A 21,190-nucleotide genomic window follows, 5' to 3' on the forward strand; every position below is an offset into this window, starting at 1 on the left:
ACCCCTTCTGCTAAACATCAGCCAAATAATAATATAGAAGAGAGAAATCTAATTTTCAATATCCCTGTATTTCTATTACTTTTGTACATGGTAAGATTGTTATTAAAATTCTAATGACATTCTTTCACTGTCACAAATTATCTTATAGATTAAGCAGATTCAAGGTTACTTGCACTACAATTAAAAATATAGGTGAGAAATTAATTTTAATTTTTTTTAATTGCATGGAGGGGAGTCATAAATGTTAAGTCTATTATAAGTTTGTTTCGTACATTATTAACTGCATTTACACTAAGTTTTTCATAATAGAAGCTTTTTTTTCTTTTTTGGAATCTGGATTTCATAACTGGTACGTATGGCATCATTAGAAGAAAGGAAAGCAGTATGTGCGCGAGGTAACCGATATACAGTTGGCGATATTAGTCTGTTTTAAGATAATAAGCATTCGTAACGATAGCATCGACCTCAACACAAAACCAAAACATGAAATTATTTAATTTTGTTAATTCCTCTCTTCTAGTCATACTGAACACGGAAAATTCTGCCTATGTTAAGTGTGGTTATCAGGAGTTAGCTTTTAGAATCTAGAAAAGAACAAGATTTGAATGAAATTGTATTGAAGATACTTATGTCATGGGGACATCGAATACTAATAACTAAAATTATTGGTAACTAGCAAAATACCCGTTTTTCGCACGGGAAGAATAAGTTTCATTTTGCACTAAAGGATTGAATTTGGATTTAAACGACATCGGAAGTGTCACTGTTCATCTCAGTGACCTTGAAAACTATGGATTCGACACTAATATCGGTCATTTTCGATCATTTTTAAATATCTCCCCTCCCCTAAGTTGCACAGTCAAAGTGACATGATAAAAACCATCCCAGGCCCGAACCTCAGCTATGTTGAAAATCAGTCAGGGGTGGTTCTAGAGGTATGAACTCACAAACATAGTCACTTTGATTTTCATATATATAAATTGTAAAGAATGTCAAGATTCTCTTAAGACTAGTCGTAAGATATTAAAAGAAAATATTTATTGAAATAATGTTCGTTACCATAATAAGATATCTTTCGATTACCATTAAGTATAAGTTTTGATTATCTGTAGTCTCAAGTATGTTTCTTTTGTTTAGGTAAAGAATGAGATAGCTTTAAATTAAACCATATTATATTATATAAGAACTAAGCCATACATTATACGAGGCATACTTCAAACAACAATACCTACAAAACCGCCGTAATATGTAGCCTGACCTTTATCGTTCAGAGAAGGGGAGAATTTATCTTCCCCCCAACCAGATAGACCCGCCTATATTGAAGACCCTAACAGTTACGTTGCTGGTTTGGACAGGCTTATACAGCAATGGCCATGTGAACAAAAATATGGCTCTTCCATAATTTATACTTTCAATTATGCTTTCAGATGGTCAAAAGAGGGCTTCGCCATGCTTGTTTAGGAAGAACCTCCATTATAACAACAGAAAATCCATTTTTCATTGATGACGCAGATCACATATATGTGCTTAAACATGGTCGCATTGCTGCTGAAGGAAAACATTCAGACCTTCTAAAATCAAACGACTACTATAAGAGGTTGTGGGCTCAATCAAATGATGCTAATGACTAAAATTATTTTATGTTAGCTGCTGATCTTTGTGTGAAATACATGAAATATGTTCAAATCATTGTTAATAAAAGTCATTCCTTTCAGTACCTCCTGAGGAAGTTTAATTGTATTAACCGAAATAATATGGAGATTTTGTTAACATATCCACGTACTAGAGAACACTTGCATGGCTCGAACATGATTTTCAATATAAAAGAGTGAATACTGTTACATGTAGAGTGGGGCTTAATATGCATAGATTGATGTTTTTCAATGTCTTAAAAAGTAAACTTATCTCGAATAGGCATTAAAAAAAGGCTATATGTATTGAATACAAGCGGACTTATCATCGGCTAAACTTTTACTATTGTACACTTAACATACACATTGCGTAGTCCTTCTAGTTATAGATTCTCCAATATATAATGGAAAAGAAATTAAGAGACCCTCATGACTAGTGGACTACGCACGCCTTCTCTCAATTCCTGGTGCATGTTTGCCAGGCTTTTTCGAAGGCAAACATTTTAATACTTTCAAGGACCTTCTCTTCCTTAAGGACGAATCGCATATATATATACACTTATGTTCATATATTTAGTTTGTTTAGTGAGAGAGTATGTAAGACATTACTTGAGGTATATTTAGCAAGCAAATATGAAATGGACTATAACCTTTGAATCAAAGAAAAAACTCCTGCAATGGGCATTGGAAATGCAATGCAGGTGAAAGCTGTTGCACGACAGAACTATACCATTGATACCCGTAATCCTTCTTGGAGTATTCTATTAAAGCTTTTGTAAAACTACGAAATTGTTCACCATATGTGCCTTTGATTAAAAAAGAAAGCAAAACCCTCGAGAATAAATAACCCCTGATCTAGTGAGAAAGGTACATCGTAATTTTTCACAAGTAACACTACATAAACAATATAAATTCTATTATAATTTATAATTGCATAGACACCGCGTTCTTTTTATTCAGTTCATTCTTTTTTTCACTCTGCTCTGTTCATCTCAGGATCTTTTTTCTACGTTACTTTTGTTTAGTGGTATGTATTCCTGGTTTTACTCCTTTTAATCCTTTTTACCTTGCCATTGAGGAAGGAACCAGCTGAGAGTTCCGAAACGTCAAAATCTTTAAATTTTTCAAGGGAGGAGTCATTGGTAAGTAGCCATTTTTTTTTTAAATATAAATTCTACTTTTAAATCTTTGGCAGGCTAACCGCTTCAGAAAGTATTGTAATGCCATGTATTTGCAAATTGATGAAATAAAACTAATGATTCTCTGTTATTTGGAAGAATGAAAAAGAAAAAAGTGAGTAATAAAAGTATTACCTGCTATGATCACAAAATGTATATATTGATGACACCTCTGTTAAGAAAGAAAAAAATGATCTGAGACAACGATAAATTATGGTTTATATTTTCTTTGTTTGAGTGTTTAAAGCTGGAAGATTTCAATGTTTCAGCAGTTGTTTCCTTACCTACTCATACGACAAAGTTTTAATTACAAGGTATTTTTTTTATCTTCTATTCAATGATTTCAAGACTGCTCCCATTTCATTGGTATGTAGTTTCCAGTATTGATATTTTTTTAAGCCTTTTTACTTTTTAAAATATAACCTCCACAATTATGCTCCGAGGTTACGGAAGACGGTGATGATGATGATGATGATGAAATTAAAATATATTAACATGTTTATTTTTAAAAATTAAAATATATATTAAAGTAACAAGGTTTCCTAATTAATAAAACAAGAGTTTCACATATTATAACTTTATTGTTAAAATAATACTTGAACAGAAAAAAAAAGATCAATTAGGTCTATTTACATTTAACATTTCTCTCTCATCTTCACTGCTAATAGTTTTAACTCACTTGGAAATTGTCATAAGAAATTTTATTAACGAAGTTTAGTAAAAACGGTTCCAAAAAAATAATAAGACTTTTTTTTTAATGTAACAAACCCACTTTCTCTTTCTGATTCCAATAAATACAAAATCGACACACACACGAAAAAAATGCAAGTAAGTAATTCACTTCCATAATTTCTTGATCGACATATTCTTCTCGGAATCCTTCTGCATTACTTTAGCTACGGCCATTTCGAAGTCCTCTTGTGTCACATGTACTCGACGCTCTCTCAGAGCATACATCCCAGCTTCAGTGCAAACACCCTACCACAACAGAAACAAGAAGACATTAAAAACATGAGTTAGTTTCGCCTTTCCATTTAAGTATAATTGACGTTGCAAGTATATGAAACATTTGTTTTGTTTTTCTGTTTAGAGCATATTGTAAAACTCTCATTTATATTATCATTTAATCAGGATTCTCACTTATTTGGCTAGCACGAATTCTCTGACATTTTCAAGTTTTCCAAATCACGATTTACAAATTTCCACGTCTATTTATATTTACATCTGTATAATGTAAAAGAACAACAGTATTTCTCCCGAACAAGAGGTTCTTAATCTACTATGAGTGTACATGTGTGTAGTGTGTACGTAGGTGGGGAAATTTTCAAAACTAACTTATTATTTTAATCAGGTATCCCCTACCAAATAGCCGGGTAAGGCAAAAAAGAGAAATAGTTCTGAGAAGTAAAAATCAATACTTAAAATTCCCTGACTTTTGCAGGTCTTTTAAGCTTTTCATGGAAGTCCCTGATTTTTCAAGCCTTTTTACGTTAGCTGAATTCCCTGACTTCTCGGGTTTTCCAGAATGATGGGAACCCTGTTAAAGATCCTCAGTTCCATCAAAGTAACCACTAGGACTCCTAATCCTACACCTTAGTTTTGCAGACCAAATGTTCATGAAAGCTCCATTGCTGGTAGGGTAAAGAACTTTTGGTACTGATCCTGCATTAAGAAGCAGGTGAAACCTACTTCGATTATGAGAAAAGCTCCGTTTTAGAGAGAAAGAAGGGCAATTTTTGATTTGATTTTTCAGTTTAGCATTCCTTTCAGCAGTGACACTATGAGACATGGATCTAACAGATAACCTGGAATCCGAGCCACATGAGCTTCCGCCGGGAATCGAATTCGGGCCTCCCTCGCCAAAGAAAACTTGCGCTGCGGTGATCACTTTTTTGTTCGTCATGAAATGACAACCACCACAGGGTGCAAGGTGCAGGCTGTGTGCTGGATGGGGGATTTTTTTTTAATTGCTGGCGCAGAGTCTCGATAACTCCTTGGTAGTACACTGCATTCACAGTTTACCCGGGAGGAACAATGGTTTGGTACACCATGCCTTTTCGGTCCCAAAAATTGCGATCTAACTCACTCACTCTATGGCCTATGGAACCCGGAGGTTCAATGCCGCGTTCACAAAAGCTCTCCACTGACTTCTATCCTTAGCTAACTGCATCCAGTTTCTACTCTGTATTCCAATCTCTGCGAGATCTATCTTAATATTGTCCTCCCATCTGCGCCTAGGTCTTCCTAATGGTCGTTTTCCGATTGGTCTTCCAGTCAAGACTTTGAAAGCGTTTCTACTTTCTTCCATTCTAGCTACACGACCCGCCCACCTAAGCCTCCTAGACTAGACGACCCTAACAATGTTGGGTAGACCATATAACTTATGTAGTTCCTCGTTATGAAGTTTCCGCCATTCCCCATTCCCGTTCCTCTTGGGTCCGAATATTCGTCTCAGGATCTTGTTTTCAAATACTTTCAGTCTATGTTCTTCTCTCAGAGTAAGTGACCATGTTTCGCAGCCATACAGAACTACAGGCATGATTATCGTTTTGTATATTTTAAGTTTCAAATTCCTCGACAGAATTCGCGACGACAAGAGATTTTGAACCGAATAGTAACACGAATTCCCTGCTTTTAGTCGACATTTAATTTCTCCGTGAATATGATTTTCCTCTGTTAATATTGATCCTAGATATTTGAAAGTATCCACTTTATCAAAAGTATTATTTAGTATTTTAACGCATCCATAATTTGCTGTATTCCGGTCCCGACGCACTTCCATGTATTTAGTTTTCTCTGCATTTACTTCTAAACCCATGTCCCTGCAAGTGTTTAATAAGATCTCTGCATTTCTTTCTATTGTTCTCCTATCATCTCCTATTAAATTTACATCATCAGCATATGCCATAACCTGGTGAATACCGTTCAACTGTAAGCCCTGGTTGTTTTCTTTGATTTTCCTTATAGCGCACTCCAAAACGAAGTTAAATAATAATGGCGACAACGCATCTCCTTGTTTCAGGCCATTTTCGACGTGAAAGCTCGTGGACAAAAATTTTCCTACCCGGACTTTACTTTGGGATTCATTTAAACATATCTTAATTAATCTAATTAGCTTTCTCGGTATTCCAAGTTCTGCAAGAACGTTGTATAATGTTTCTCTCCTAACCGAGTCGTACGCCTTTCTAAAATCAATAAATAGTTGATGTACCGGGGTACTGTATTCCCACTTTTTTCCGAGTATTTGGCGAATGGTAAATATTTGGTCGATAGTTGATCGATTTCGTCTAAATCCGCACTGATAATCTGCGATCAGCATTCCTTATGTTGTTTTCTACAGTTCACTACCTGACCATGAATTTTCTAAGACATACAGTGGAAGGAGCGTATGAACTTGCTTAGCTGTCAATGGTGCCTATTTTGAAAAAGATGTACGTCTACTCGATATGGCTGATTCTGAATAAAAATGTTTTTGGGGTTTGTACGTTTTATGTTTTATTCTAATGATTCCTGGAGGGGTCCATGTACATGCTTGTGTTTGAACTCCTACGCAGTGACGACTATTTGATCTATTGCGCTCATTTTGTTCTCAATCGGAAGTTAATGAACCAAATTTTGCCCTAATACATTTGCTAGCCAATAGAGGTCGCTGTTTTCCTATACAGGAATCAAGTCTCCCGTTCTCTGTGACAGCCATTGTATTTCAATTCAGTTCTAGTTTCTGCTAATGATGTAGGATTCGCAGGGCATATAATAGGTAAGTGTTAATTAATATTACACATACTTTAAAATTTATTTACGTACAATACGTTTCATGATCTAAGCAAACTTCCAATCATAATGTGTAATAATTGTAATTGTTCAAAGAAAAAATGTTAACCGACTTCACCCACGTAACCCATTTGTTTAAAATGTTACGAACAACAGACGGTATAATGTACTATAAAAGTGTCCCAAAACTTTGCAGTGTAACTCCTGCGTTGTTATGCAATCAAGCTACAGAGTATATGGTTGCCTATCAGCACATTACTTTGTCGTAATTAACCCAGTATCCATTGAGATATTTCACTACCATCAGATCCTACAGAAGTTTATATGGAACCACAGGGGAGTATATTCTTTCAAACAAAAAAGAATTATCAAAATCAGTACACCTATGTTGAAGTTATGCGTGAACATACCCATAATATAATAGTTGATTCAGAATCTCCTGATTTCTCTGAATTAAAAATGGTTGCGACTGCGCAGTTTGCTAACAACTGATTCAGCTCTAATTATTATTATCTGTCTTTCTTTCTTTAGATATTAGGGTTTCAGACTGATAAAGCCTCCATAACGCACACAAGAGGGATAAGAATACATATACGCCTTCTCAGCTAAAACTCTTTTCTTAACGTACGAACCCATTTGATCGAAAAATTTAAAGAGTGTCGTTATGAATTGCTCTTGAAGATAAAATTTAATTTACTGTTACGTAATTCACGGATATATGTACAGAGTCAGATGTATTCATGAAGTATTCAATGATTAAAATAACTGCTTACCTTCACTTCAGCACCAGATGCACCCGGCATCAACTCCGCAATTTTCCTCAAATTGATTCCTCTCGTCAGATTCATTTTTCTTGAATGAATTTTCAGAATGTCCAACCGGGCTTCTTCATTTGGTGGAGGGAATTCAATCTTCCTATCAATACGTCCAGGTCGCAAAAGAGCTGGGTCAAGAATATCTATCCTATTCGTAGCCATAATCACCTACGAGAAATAAAACAGTAATACGAAACAAATCAGAAATTGTTTTCGCTTGCAGTTATTGTTCTATCAACATAGAATTCTTATTATATATATATTCTGCTTTCGATATGTGTTTATAGTCCGCATCACCCGAATTGGCGTGTGGCATTGGCCAATAAGCTCGCAGTGACCTGTTAATAAACCTTCAGGGAGGAATCTAATCGTTCATAATTGATTTTGTTCGTATTTGTGGACAGTTATGAATGATTAGATTCTTCCCTGAAGGTTTAGTAACAGGGCACTGCCAGCTTATTGGCTGATGCCACACGTCAATTCGGATGACGCGGACTATAGTTGATTAGTACCATAATGTACCATCTGACATATAAAAGCTTTCGGTTGTAACGAATACTTATGAAACACAACACTATAGTACACGCTTTGGATAATGTATTATTTATTTATTTATTTATTTTGAATAGTTTTTTTTTTTTTTTTTCTACAAGCAATTAACGTCCACGTTTTCCATTACTTCATCAAATTCCTTAAAGGATTACTGAAATCAAGCCATTCAATTCTAAGAATTGGTTCACTGTTAGAAGTTTAATATCCCTTCCAGCTATGAGGCTGTAAGATGTGCACCTACTACAGTTCAACGTGGGATCAATCAAAACTCTCAGGTCCTCCCCCACTGGAGAACAAATCCAGGTCTCTGCACTAAAAGAACGTAAACTATTTATCTGTGAAAAAGCTCTCTAATGGTTTGTTTGACATCTTCGAGTCATGAAGAATTGGACCTACTATTAACGTGAGATTAAAAACTTCACTTGAGTTTCTAAAATGAAATGAAATCTTTCAGTTTATCATCCCACGATTAGGCCGTTTAGGCTAAGGAAGACGACGATTAAGGAAATTTACTCGTGTTTGTATCAGCAGCGTTGTACACCCAACAAATTTTGAATACGCGAAAGTGCACAGAAAGCAAGTAATTCTTGTTTCTTTTGTATTACAGTTTAGTGTCCATTTTCAGCACTGAAACTGTGAGAGGCATGGCAACAGACAAATCTGAACCACATGAGATTCAACTAGGAATCTAACCGTCAAGGTAGCATCCTTGAAAAACTCATTACTCTACTGTGAAAGAACACGGAAAAGAAAAAAACTTAAACCGGTCGCACCTTTACAGAAAAGTCTAACCACTATACGATGACAAGCCAGTCAGTGCTTTTATTGATGTGATAGTACTGAAATATATTTGGTCTAGGAATTAATTCGTGCGGTTGGTACGCACACATTGAAGCTGTAGTACAAACACAAAATACATAAATACCTTAAGAAAAATATTGTCCATCGCTAGCCACCACTTTCGCCCATCTGTCAGGCAATGTACGGATTCCGTGGCGAAAGAAGTCCTCATCCTTGGAAGCGATCCAGTCAGAGACCCATGTTTCGATATCTTCTGAAGAAGTAAACCGCTGTCCAATCAAATCGTTGTTCATGCAATCGAACAAGTAGTAGTCCGAAGGAGCAACGTCTGGTGAATACGGCGGGTGGGATAAAACTTCCCATCCGACATTTTCTAAATAGGTTTTGACCGGTTTTGCGACATGTGGGCGAGCGTTATCATGTTGAACAATAAGTTTATCATATCTGTTCTCCCATTCTGGTCGTGTTCTGGCCAGAGCTTGCTTCAAACGCATTAATTGTCGTCGATAACGTTCTCCATTCATAGTTTCACCCGGTTGCAGCAGCTCATAGTACACCACACCTTTCATATCCCACCATATGCACAGCATAACCTTTGCACAGTGAATATCTCGTTTTGGTTGTGATGGACCTGGTTCACCTGGTTTCACCCAGGCCTTTTCTCGTTTAGGGTTCTCGTAATGGATCCACTTCTCATCACCCGTAATAATTCGATGCAGAAACCCCTTTCTGCTCTGTCGTTGAAGCAGCAATTCGCAAATGGTTTTTCGTCTTTCAACGTCTCTGTCTTTCAATTCATGTGGAACCCAATGTGACATCTTTTGAATCATTCCCATGGCTTTCAAGCGTTTGGAGACTGTTGTTTGGTCAACGCCTAATGCTGCTGCAAGTTGTTCCTGCGTTTGACACGAATCCTGCTCGAGCAATGCTGTCAATTCTTCGTCTTGAAATTTTTTTGGCTGTCCAGCTCGCTCTTGGTCTGCCAAGCCGAAATCACCACTTCTAAACCGTGCAAACCACTTCTGACACGTTCGCTCAGCTAGAGCATGGTCACCATACACTTCCACCAAAATACGATGACTTTCAGTCGCACTTTTCTGCATGTTAAAGTAATGCAGCAGGACACCCCGCAAAAACACTTTATCAGGCACAAATTGCGCCATGTTCACTTAACTACAAACTGGTGTTGTTGACGCTTTAATCCACTGCCCTATACTACGAACGATACGCGATGACAGGGGTTTGCAACACATGTGTGGATACACGGAACTGTGGGACGCTCCGTTCGTTGCGCTATCTCTTGTCCACCCGCACGAATTAATTCCTAGACCAAATAATATGCAAATTCAACGAACTTTCCATCCACTTGCTTTTTTTCTTATGTACGAGAAAAAAAAAAAACGGATTGAAAACGCGCGGCCGTTCCTAAGCGTAGTAGAGAGTTCTCCCGCTAGGAGGATCTAATAGAGACCTTCCCACATCAGTTGCCCAACCGATGTCTGCATAGGTGGTTAACGACTGATCGTAGTGTTGTTTTTCATCAACTGTTCTCGTTTGCCACCTGCGAAATCGTTATGGTAGATTTAAAGAAACAAAGAATGTGTTTGAAACTTTGCTTAATGTTTGAGAACTCAGCAACGGAAGCTTACCAAATGGTTCAACAAGCTTTCCAGAAGGATGCTATCAGCCGTACAGAAGTTTTCGAGTAGTTTGGGTGCTTTAAACTTGGTGACATGGGTGTTGAAGATCATGCTCGTGGTCGGCGCTTTTCATTATCTCGCAACGACGACATTTAAAAAAAATCGCCAAAAATCCAGCTAAGATAGTCGTTTCACGATAGTCGAAATTTCAGAACAGACAGGAGTGAATTCGAGTTCGTGTCAGCTGATTTTGACACTGAGGATTAGCAAATGAGACGTGTTACTGCTGAGTTTGTTCCTTACATATTTCCACAGGATTAAAAAAAAAAAAAAATAGTCTGTGAACCACTATTTGGCCTCTCAGGGGTGGGCTATCGTTCCCTCTCCGTATTCGCCAGACTTAGTCCCGTGAGACTTTTTTTTTTTTTTTGTTCCCGATATTGAAAAGAAGAAAAAAAACTAAAAGGGAAGTGGTTTGATGATGTAGATGCTGTAAACAGAGCTTCGCAGAGGGCATTGGAAGATATCAAAGTTGAAGAGTTCCAAAGGTGCTTCAAATAGTTGGAAAAAAGAGTGAAGAAGTGCATCGCATCTAACTGACAGTACTTTACCGGAAACTTGACGAATTTTGTAAAAAACTTAATTTTTTAGAACAAAAGTCCGGTTTCTTTTGGCTTTCCCCTTGTAACCCTGTTACATACAGGAATCAACCAGCTATAAAAATTTTAAGTCAATGAGAAATTCGTTTAATCTGCGCACTATTTAAGATATAAAGATGATTCTAGCATCGAGCTTTATTGTACGACTCACAATAAATGTGCTCAAGAACTCCAATCAGCGCACCTAAGGACAGCGCGCTTATTTAATCGCAGAGGATAATTTGCTAGAAATTATTTCTATGGTTTCTCAAAGAAAACTACAAACGTTCCACTTGATTCAACGTAAAGTGAGACCTTACCTGGCTAGTCTTCTCAATTTACTATGGTTACAAAAAAAAACATCAGAATTAGTAATTGCAAAGACCTACGAGACTTCCTATTCTTTATTTATTTTTAATTGTTTGACGGTTACTGAATTTATTTCATATATCTACTAGTACTAGTCCCATACATATTTTACCTTAATATTTTTGGTTGCTTCAAAGCCATCCAACTGATTCAAAAGTTCCAACATTGTCCTTTGTACTTCTGAGTCACCACCGCTTCCCGATTCAATACGTGAAGAACCAATGGAGTCTATTTCATCCATGAAGATGATAGACGGTGCATGCTCTCTGTACAAGAAAAAGAAAATGAAAATCATTATACAAAGTAATTCTGTTTTTAAATATCTAAGTAACACAAGAAGTTTCTTGTGGTATAGAAATACAGAATAACCATCAGAATTTGTCAAGATAAAATGCAAAATACCACTGTAAGCTGTTATTAATTTAAGAAGCTGAGATAGTAATCCATACCCTATAGGGGCATTAATAAACAACCGACTCGATGTTGGAATGTAGAAAAGAGAAAATTGCCAATATATACAAGGTGTTACGAAAATTTGTCACAATGTTTTGGGAATAAATTCATCATATCAAAAGAAAAAAAGTTAAATGGACTTGTGGTCGGAAGTACACAGTTTCGTAGTTATAGGGAGCCGAAAACGTGAAAAAATGAACTTTAAAAGTCCATGATTCCACTACTATAGAACCGATCGTAGTCGGGTTAAGACATCACTGAGGAACTAGTATGTGAACTATCCAAATATCTAACTTTCAGAACCTTTGGTACTTGCATAATCATTTTTAGAGAGGCTGTTCGGGAGTACTTGATCACTCTCCACCTACCTCTCTAAAAATTGGTGTGCAAGTACTGGAGCATTTCTTAAACATGAATATTTGGATAGTTCATATACTAGTTCCTCAGTGATGTCTTGACCCGACTACGATAGGTCCCATAGTCGGGAGCTTTGAACTTTTAAAATTCATTTGTTTCACGTTTTCGACGCCTTATAACTCCGAAACTATTCACTTTTAAGCACAGGTCCATATGAACTTTTTTCTTATTTTTGTAACAGATTTTTGTAACACCATGTACATTTATTAAGTTTATGTGAGTTCCTATATTCTTCCTCCTTTGTAACAGAACTCAGGAAAAAGAAACCAGTTAAAAGAATCAAAATCCAATATAAACAGTACTGAAAACGATTATTAATTATATTACCTGGCCATCACAAACAATTCTCGAACCATTCTTGAACCTTCTCCAATGAATTTCTGCACTAGTTCTGAGCCGGAAACCCGAATGAAAGTACATTCAGTGTGATGTGCTACTGCTCGGGCCAAAAGGGTTTTGCCTGGAATAACAAATATGACAGTTAACACACTCAATATATTGTCTTCTTTTCCTATTAGGTGTTCGGTAACTAGCAAGCAATTTTATGCAACAAGTTTATGCATGCTGACATTTTCACGATACAAGATGAGATTAAACTCGATAACAATGAAATGAAATATTTCAGTTTAACGTCCCACGATTGTGTCCCTTAGGCTAAGGGAGACGACGATTAAGGCAAGCGAATGATGATGGAAGAATTGATAGAATGAAAAGTGGGAGTATCCCGAGATTAAACTCGAGTTGGATACGTGTCGAAATTGGCAATTTAAAATTTGATTATTACATGGTGTAATTTGGTCATGAATTCTGATCTTTCACCATCACTGTCTTTTTAACACCACCCCGGTGATTTCTGTCTATTTGTCTTGTATTGTATTTTATATTTTCCACTGTTTGGAGGTCTCTATCAGTGTTGGATTTTCTCTGTAATGGACACCACTTATGCTTACCTTACCTTCTATCTATTATTCAAAAACACTTGTTGTTTAGGGTGACCAGACGTCCCGTTTTTAACGGAATTGTTCCTTTTTTTCAGAAAGTTCTCCGATGTCTGGAGAAAAATGCAAACATACATACATACATACATATATATATATATATATATATATATATATATATATATATATATATATATATTCATTTATTTTCTTTCTTTCTTTCTTTCTTTCTATCTCTCTCTCTCTCTCTCTCTCTCTCTCTCTCACTAACTCACTCACTCACTCACTCTCTCTCTCTCGCTCGCTTGCTTTTCGAATCGTTGTTACGTAGTATACTAGCAATTTCTTTATGGACTTACACAGTTTTTTGAAGTAAAGCTTACCCTACAGTAAGAAATCCAATCATCAAAGAATACGATATTCAAAAGATGATCGATGTCCCTAGTTTCAGTTCTTGTTAATTGCTGAGAGTTAATGTAACAATTAAAATTGAAATAAAGTTTAATAAATAAACATCTGTTAAGGAAGCTAGAGCCTTCTTCCTTACTGGTACGAATAATGAAATTACTATGATTATGCCCATTTTCTATTTTCTAAATCTGGCCACCCTTGTTTATACAAAAAGAGATACTATATAGTAATTAACAAGAATATACCCATCCCATACATATTCCAAATATTTATCACATCTTGAAAGACTGAAAGCTGTTCACGAATCGCATCATCTTTATTTAACAATTATTCGCCTCAAGAAATGGCATGTCGCCACCAGCAATGGTGTTCGATTGGACCACCAGTATTATGAACAATCAATCAAAATTGTAACTCCCACTGTAAAAGACCGCTAGAGAATGGACATCAATGTTCTCGACCATTCCTCCCTGTAAGTTTCCCAGAGACCACAAATAACTCGAAGATGACAATGTGTTGAGATGTAGTTTCAAAAGACCTCAGACCAAAAATCAATTGCACTGGTGTCAAGATCTTCACCAACAAACAGAATAAGTGGAACCTCATTCATGTCCTATTTTATAGTAAAAGTGGCGGAATATTCGAATAGTGTGGCTTGATGCTTTATCCATGTGAATATGCACGCCTTAGGGTACACTGTCCCTATGAACGTGAGATAGTTGTACTGAAATGGGGTCATCATAGTTGATTGGAGTTATATTTTTGTCAACTTTATGGATTACTAGATTCCCAGCATACACAAGTCCCATAACAACCATAAATTCCTTGCGGTAGTGTTAAAGTACCTCTGCATCGCTAAGGTGATAGGTAATAACCCGTATTTGACAAGTGTACAATAGGTATAAACCTATGCTTCATCTAGTCTGACCACACACTTCCATTTGCCACCTGTTAGATGTCCATACAGTTTTCAGTTCCGAAATAAACATCTTTGCGAATTAAAATACATTACAATGAAAACACAGACACTCAAATACGAGTAATTATGTTCCAAAATCCTTTCATTTGCATGATTAGATATCTTCACTTAATGCAGGACGGGAAACTCCGATAAAATCGGAACTAGTGGAAACGAAAGGAAAAAGGTTGGAATTTTGCGTGCATCGAAAATTAATTTACCATTGGATAGTTGATCAAATTGCCTTTTGTGGATGATTCACCAATATGATATTCCACTGCAAAGGCTACAGCGAAAGACAATGCGCACAAGTACAGAACATAGGTTCATTACACATCATTAATGGAAAAGAAATAAGCTTCTACGTTTGAAGTTAGCAATTTAAAAAAAAAAAAAAAATACTTAATTATATCTGAAATCATGCTAGAATTTTCATTTTAAATGTTTATAAACTTCTGTAACCGTCTGCGAGGGATGTAACCGCGTTTTTACCCGTGGCAGAAATTTTTCCGTACCTATCTGTTGCTGTAAAAGATTAAATTTATTGTCCCCACGCAATAAGAATAAAGTGACCGAAAGACAAAGCGGATGTAAATACTGAATAGCCTTGAAGCAACAGAGACGATTACAGACCTGGTTTAGGATGCCGTCTGTTCGCAGACCTTAGCTATTAAAGTAACAAAGAATTAACACGTATCTTCAGCGATTCATAAATAGAATATTTTTGATTCTATGACACACGAGGGGATTATGTTAATATCAAGAAGTGAAGAGAACAAAACTCAACTTCTCTCCATAAAACAGCTCATATACGTGCACGTACGTGATAAAGTTTTGAATGACAACGTCTACAGAAAAGGAAACAGAAATGCAAGGGTCGTTCAAGATTGACCGGGATTTTCGTATGTAAATAATCGATGAATAGCCGAATCATGATGAAACTTGCGAGTGACGTAATGTATTCCTTCTCGAGTAACTAGCGCCCGGCATGGCGTATTTGGCGCATGCGTAGGGTTGCAGCCAACATGGCGGCAAGCAGTGTATCTGTGGCTGTGGAGCAGCGGTGTGTAATCAAATTTCTTGTGAAGGAGAAAGTTAAACCAGCTGAGATTTTCGGAAGATTGCAAGCACAATATGGTGAACAAACGATGTCACGGACAAGAGTGTAGGAATGGTGTGAACAGTTTCGCGAAGGATGGGAGCTGGTGACAAATGAAGCGAATGGACACATCAAATCTGTTTAAGGTGGGTTCCCCTCACTGGTGTGTCTGCAGTCGGCGAATGTGTCCATGCGCTTCATTTGTCACCAGCTCCCGTCCTTCGCGAAACTGTTCACACCATTCCTACACTCTTGTCCGTGACATCGTTTGTTCACCATATTGTGCTTGCAATCTTCCGAAAATCTCAGCTGGTTTAATTTTCTCCTTCACAAGAAATTTGATTGCACACCGCTGCTCCACAGCCAGACACACTGCTTGCCGCCATGTTCGCTGCAACTGCTACGCATGCGCCAAATACGCCATGCCAGGCGCTAGTTACTCGAGAAGGAATACATTACGCCACTCGCAAGTTTCATCATGATCCGGCTATTAATCGATTATTTACGTACGAAAATCCCGGTCAACCTTGAACGACTCTTGTGCTACTTGAACATTGTGTATTTATTGGATAGTTCCCACAAAAAAAAAATATATATATACAAACTCTCAAGTAACTTCACATTTCAAGTGCGACATATGTACAGATACCGATATGAAAGCACTTATTAATATACGGCTTTCTCACACTTAACTACTGAAAACACACACAACACTGTGATGATCACTTTGGAATGTTTCTTCGACAAAGATGACATTTCACTCTCAGAAATGCTGGTAATACATCCTGTTAATCCTGTTGATTGCTCCATACAGAGATTGTGGCGTAACAGTGAGTAATTGGTGCTTTATACATAACTTCAACTGATTACGAAGCACACGAGAAAATGAAATGTCTGTAGCGACTTCACTTCAGCTACCATTAAAAACCTTCAATCCTTTGTTTTAGAGCTCTCTTACTACGAAACGAATTCAAAGCAAACTCACAGCTTCAGTAATATATGCTATTACACTATATAAAACTGTGTAATTAGGAGCGCAATTTACTATAACGAGTTACTTCTACAGGTGTAAGTATGCACTAATTTGAGAACTAGAAGAACTCTCCGCGTTGGGTTTGGCTTGGCTTACCAGAAAAGGAATTTCTCGGATCATTCAAGTGATTGCCAACAATTTACGAAATGTTACTCTAAAGTAGAGAATGTTAATATGAGGCGATTGCACTAGGTTAACTTACACAATTTTGGGAACGTAAGTCTAGATTAGATAATTATACAGTCATCTTGGGATAACAGCATATTCGCACAGTCCGAAATCAACATTTCCAACCGATTTTAATGTAAGATTAAATAAAATTATTGTAGATCCATATGGTCGTATAAGAAAGAAAACAGTTCGTAAATAAATCATATTTGGCAAATCTGAATGAAGTGATGAGTTGTCTGACTTTCTCACACGCTTCACACTATCAAAAGCGTTTATTATTATGTTTATTATTATTATCATCAATTCGGTTGCTGACAGTAAGTTGGAAAAATATCTGTACTGTTCCTGACTAGAAACTACGCAGTTCGCAAAAAGAAAATTCACTCTTTTTACTGTTTTTATAATTTTAGTCTTTCGTAGCAAAGACAAATTACATTGAAGAATAAATGAAGGGTAAGGGGAAAAAAACAAGGAAAGTTCATGTGTGTGCTTTAACGGGTTCTTTGTCCTATCTGTTGGTGACTCTTGGTACTATTTGACTGTATATGCCACATGCATGCGTAGACGTAGAAATATCCATGTAAAAAGGTGCACAAAATTTGACTAACACCATTCATTTTGTACGCGGTTTTCAATATTAAAACGCAGTTTTCTCGAAAATGCAGTTTTGTGACATTCCTTCTTTTACCCTTCAAATGTTTTCTAAAGTGTCTGTAATAAAAAGTAATTTAGAACCAAAAATTGGTCATAATTTCTTCAAAATTAACTGACTCCTAATAGTACTTCCCGACTTTTCCCGGTCTTCTCAAATTCCCTGACTTTTTCCGGTTTGTCATCACTTTGCGCTTGCATCCGCATCCGGTTTGTCATCAAATAAGACAAGGATGAATGTGGAGTCATCATTTTCAGTTCTCCTGATCACAAATCTAAAACTGAAACTAATATATTTTGAGCGTGTAACAAAAAAACTTCATCAGGTGCAGAACTTAGAAAATATAGGTTGCATTTATTCATATTCACTTCATCCTGAGTATTCCGTAAATTTATCAGGTACCTTAACGTTTACATAGTGAACATTTATGAAGTGAAAAGAGAACTTAAGAAAGATTTAGTTGAACTTACTTGCCAACGACATTAGTTTTTAAAAATTCTGTTTCTCTGTTTTATTTCAATTCGTTGCAGCTTTCAACATTTATTGTTGGTACTCTTATTGGGGTTAATTTTTGTCGGCTAGGTAAACCTCGACCGTCAATACCTAATAATCTGAACGGCATATTCTACAGGAGAAAATACCATAAAAAGTACTGTTAACAAGTAATTGTTTCTTCTCACCTGACTGAAATAAATATTTGTGAGCACTGAAAAGTTATCGGTAAACTGAAACTCACGGCAGAGGCATGGAAAAATTTTAAGGTATTAAAAATATTTCCTGTGCGCGATATTGCGGTAACATAGTTACACCTTGTAACTGCAATGTTTAAATTTAGAACTTACTCTTAATATTTCAAGTAAAAAGAACTTGAGCCAAAAATTAAAAGGAAGAAATGAACAAAATACCTGTTCCTGGTGGACCATACAACAGCACACCTTTAGGTTGAGCAATACCCAAGGCGTCGAACAATTCGGGATGTTTCACAGGCAACTCTATCACTTCCTTAATTTCCTTTATTTGCTTATCTAACCCACCAACCATTTCGTATGTACTGTCGGGAACTTTTTCTACCATCATTAATGAAACTAGTGGATCAACCTGGATAAAAGAAAAAAAGAAATATTTTAATACCAAAAATGAACTACTGCAAATGAAATCGCAAAATACTACAACAGCAATACAACAAAGTTGAAGGATTATGTTGTGTATATAAAATACGTTCTTGGTGTGTCCATTTTCTCGCTGTGTTATCGGTCAAGGGTGTGCTATATATATATAAAATATGGTTACAAACAACACGCAACATACATATTGTAGCTTCTTAAAAATCTGAAGGATGTAAAAACTTCACGTTGAGGTGGGAAGAAACAAAAATACAATACTTTACTTTATGCGTACTGGAGTTCTATTATATGTCAAGCAAGTCTTATTTACGTTAGACATGTCTTATTACAGCAATGTCTTACTTATTCAGTTACATTTTCTTCCGGGTCAATAGTACGTTGAAGTTTCCAACCTAATTGCTTGATTTTACATTTCTAATCTTCAAATTGCTTCACCAGATTTATAAATCCTTTAATCACTATGGAAAACTAGGTTTTTGAAGAATAAGTTTTACACATTATTGGTTATGCAATTTTTACACAATTTTCAATCAATGAATTTCAGTGACTGGACAGTTTTAGAAGTTTCACTGCGGTTAGCAGGAGTTGACCTTTAAAATCTGGTAAATCTAAAATCAAGCAACTCGGTTAGAAACTTTAACGAACTGTTAGTCTTGAAGATGATTTCAGTAGGTAAGTACGACATTGAAATGACTACATATAATAAAACTCCAATATGCACAATGTAATTTTTCTTATTATTGGCATTAAATAGTTTACCTTTACATACCTTTATTTTATACTTTACAGTTGGAAATCACATTTCTAGAAAGATGATTGGCAAAATATAGCTTAAAAATGAAAATAAGTACTGCTACATTCACATTTACATTCATAATCACTAGATTATTTTTTTGATTAATAGAAGAGTTTATGATCAGTTAAATTTTTCTTAGTATTGATCATCGAAGGCTTTAAACATGGTTAGAAGTTTAACACAACAAGGTTTGCTTACGTTATGTACTAATAATGAAAGGAGGAAACAACCGGACTATTTACATCCCAAATCCTCTGTAATTCAATGATATACAAAGAGTGAAAAGTAAATGACTGAACCGGGACTCGAACCCGGAATCATTGGCGAATCGTGAAGATGCGTTTAATCACTACGTTACCAATCCGCTTCCCGGAACAATCATACACTCTTAGCCTTTGAAGTCGGTGTTCTTTATTTACTTAGGTCACATGTCTTGTACCGCAGTCTAGTTGTAGTGCTTGAACAATCCAGCGTCCGTATTCAGAACACCTATGACGGTTGTATTACCATTATATATGAATGGAAGGGAACAACTGGATTTTTTACACGTCAAATTCGGTGCGAGTTCCTCCTTTCATGAATATATTACGATAATTATAACCATCAAAGGTGTTCTTAATATGGACACTGGATTGTCCAAGCAACAAGTCATGCGATGTAAGTAAAGAGATCCGGACGTTGGCTGCCGTGTTGGGCCGATGGGCCCAACAGTGAACTTTCCTACTGCGCCGCGTTGGTCCGATGGAACCAACATTGTAATATTGAGTTTATGAGTCTATTCCCAGCCGTTGGCTCACAACTAAAGCTACTTATTCGTGCTGTCGGACCAATACGGCGTACGAAAGTATACCGGAACTAATGGCCTGTGAAAAAGTATTTTGCTTATTAACTTTATGGGAGGAGAACTATAGCAACCAGTGAATATTTCAGTGAGTTACATAATACTGCATCAATGGCGCCTGGGGCCCAACCAGCTAATTTTAGCCGGCAGTTAACGTGTTAAGAGTGAGAGAGTGTATGGCTGTTCTAGGAAGCGGACTGGGTAATGCAGTGGTTAACGCATCGGCACTGCACATCGAAAATCCCGGTCCAATTATCCACTTTTACACTCTTTATGTATGTTTGCTTACATTAATCATAAATAATACGTATTCTTTGAATAATATTACTTAGGGCTCTTTTTCTAGACATAAAGCAAAACATGAAAAAGGCTATGACTTACGTGCACGCACAAAGGAAATGTTAAAACCTTTCCTAAATTTAAAAACATGACAAATACTATTTAACTGTGCCCCAGTAAATAACCCATTGTAAATAGACAGCTATTAACCTCGTTTGATATTCCTTCGTAAAAGGTTGTGCTTCTTACACTAACTCGATCAGTAAATACGTTCTACCTTTACTTTCGTTCTTCAAATAGATTTGTCCTTTCTGCCTGCAATACACCAATTAGTGCACTAGATGCTGTAGTTCGAAAATTACTACCTTACTATTGTTTTGTTCTTAACTTTCCTGTGGCTTATCTTCACAGACATCAAAACTTCTACAAGAACAAAATAAATTGGGACGCAAACACTCATCAGCACAAACTACATTTCAGGAATTGAAACTGCTGTCAAACACTTAAAACATTTAGATCTTGAAATATTAAAACTTACAGCTGCATATACATAATGGTGATGGTAGTACCAATCTTAGATTTTATTTTCAAGTTAAATCTGATTCTCATTTTAAGTTTATGAA

The 21,190-nt window shown here is 36.3% G+C and overlaps 2 protein-coding genes across 4 annotated transcripts in view; one reads left to right on the top strand and one right to left on the bottom strand.

The window, feature by feature from the left end:
- LOC145670996 (multidrug resistance protein homolog 49-like) overlaps positions 1 to 2,018 on the top strand; it is a 150,445-nt gene extending 148,427 nt beyond the window's left edge. For all 3 annotated transcript variants that reach the window (XM_081739632.1, XM_081739634.1, XM_081739633.1), the window contains one exon: positions 1,428 to 2,018. In XM_081739632.1, coding sequence (XP_081595758.1) covers positions 1,428 to 1,631 — 204 coding nt within the window. In that variant the 3' untranslated portion in view covers positions 1,632 to 2,018. The remainder of the gene's footprint in view (positions 1 to 1,427) is intronic.
- Positions 2,019 to 3,370: 1,352 nt separating this feature from the next.
- Rpt6 (26S proteasome regulatory subunit Rpt6) overlaps positions 3,371 to 21,190 on the bottom strand; it is a 31,109-nt gene continuing 13,289 nt past the window's right edge. The window contains exons 4-8 of the mRNA XM_081739635.1: positions 18,433 to 18,625; positions 12,593 to 12,725; positions 11,508 to 11,661; positions 7,354 to 7,563; positions 3,371 to 3,787 (exon numbers count right to left, since the gene is read on the bottom strand). Of these exons, the coding sequence (XP_081595761.1) occupies positions 3,647 to 3,787; positions 7,354 to 7,563; positions 11,508 to 11,661; positions 12,593 to 12,725; positions 18,433 to 18,625 (831 nt within the window). The 3' untranslated portion in view covers positions 3,371 to 3,646. The remainder of the gene's footprint in view (positions 3,788 to 7,353; positions 7,564 to 11,507; positions 11,662 to 12,592; positions 12,726 to 18,432; positions 18,626 to 21,190) is intronic.

The sequence above is a fragment of the Thermobia domestica genome, chromosome 15 (assembly GCF_964235325.1).
Source record: "Thermobia domestica chromosome 15, izTheDome1.hap1.1, whole genome shotgun sequence".
In the NCBI taxonomy this organism is placed as follows: Eukaryota; Metazoa; Arthropoda; class Insecta; order Zygentoma; family Lepismatidae; genus Thermobia; species Thermobia domestica.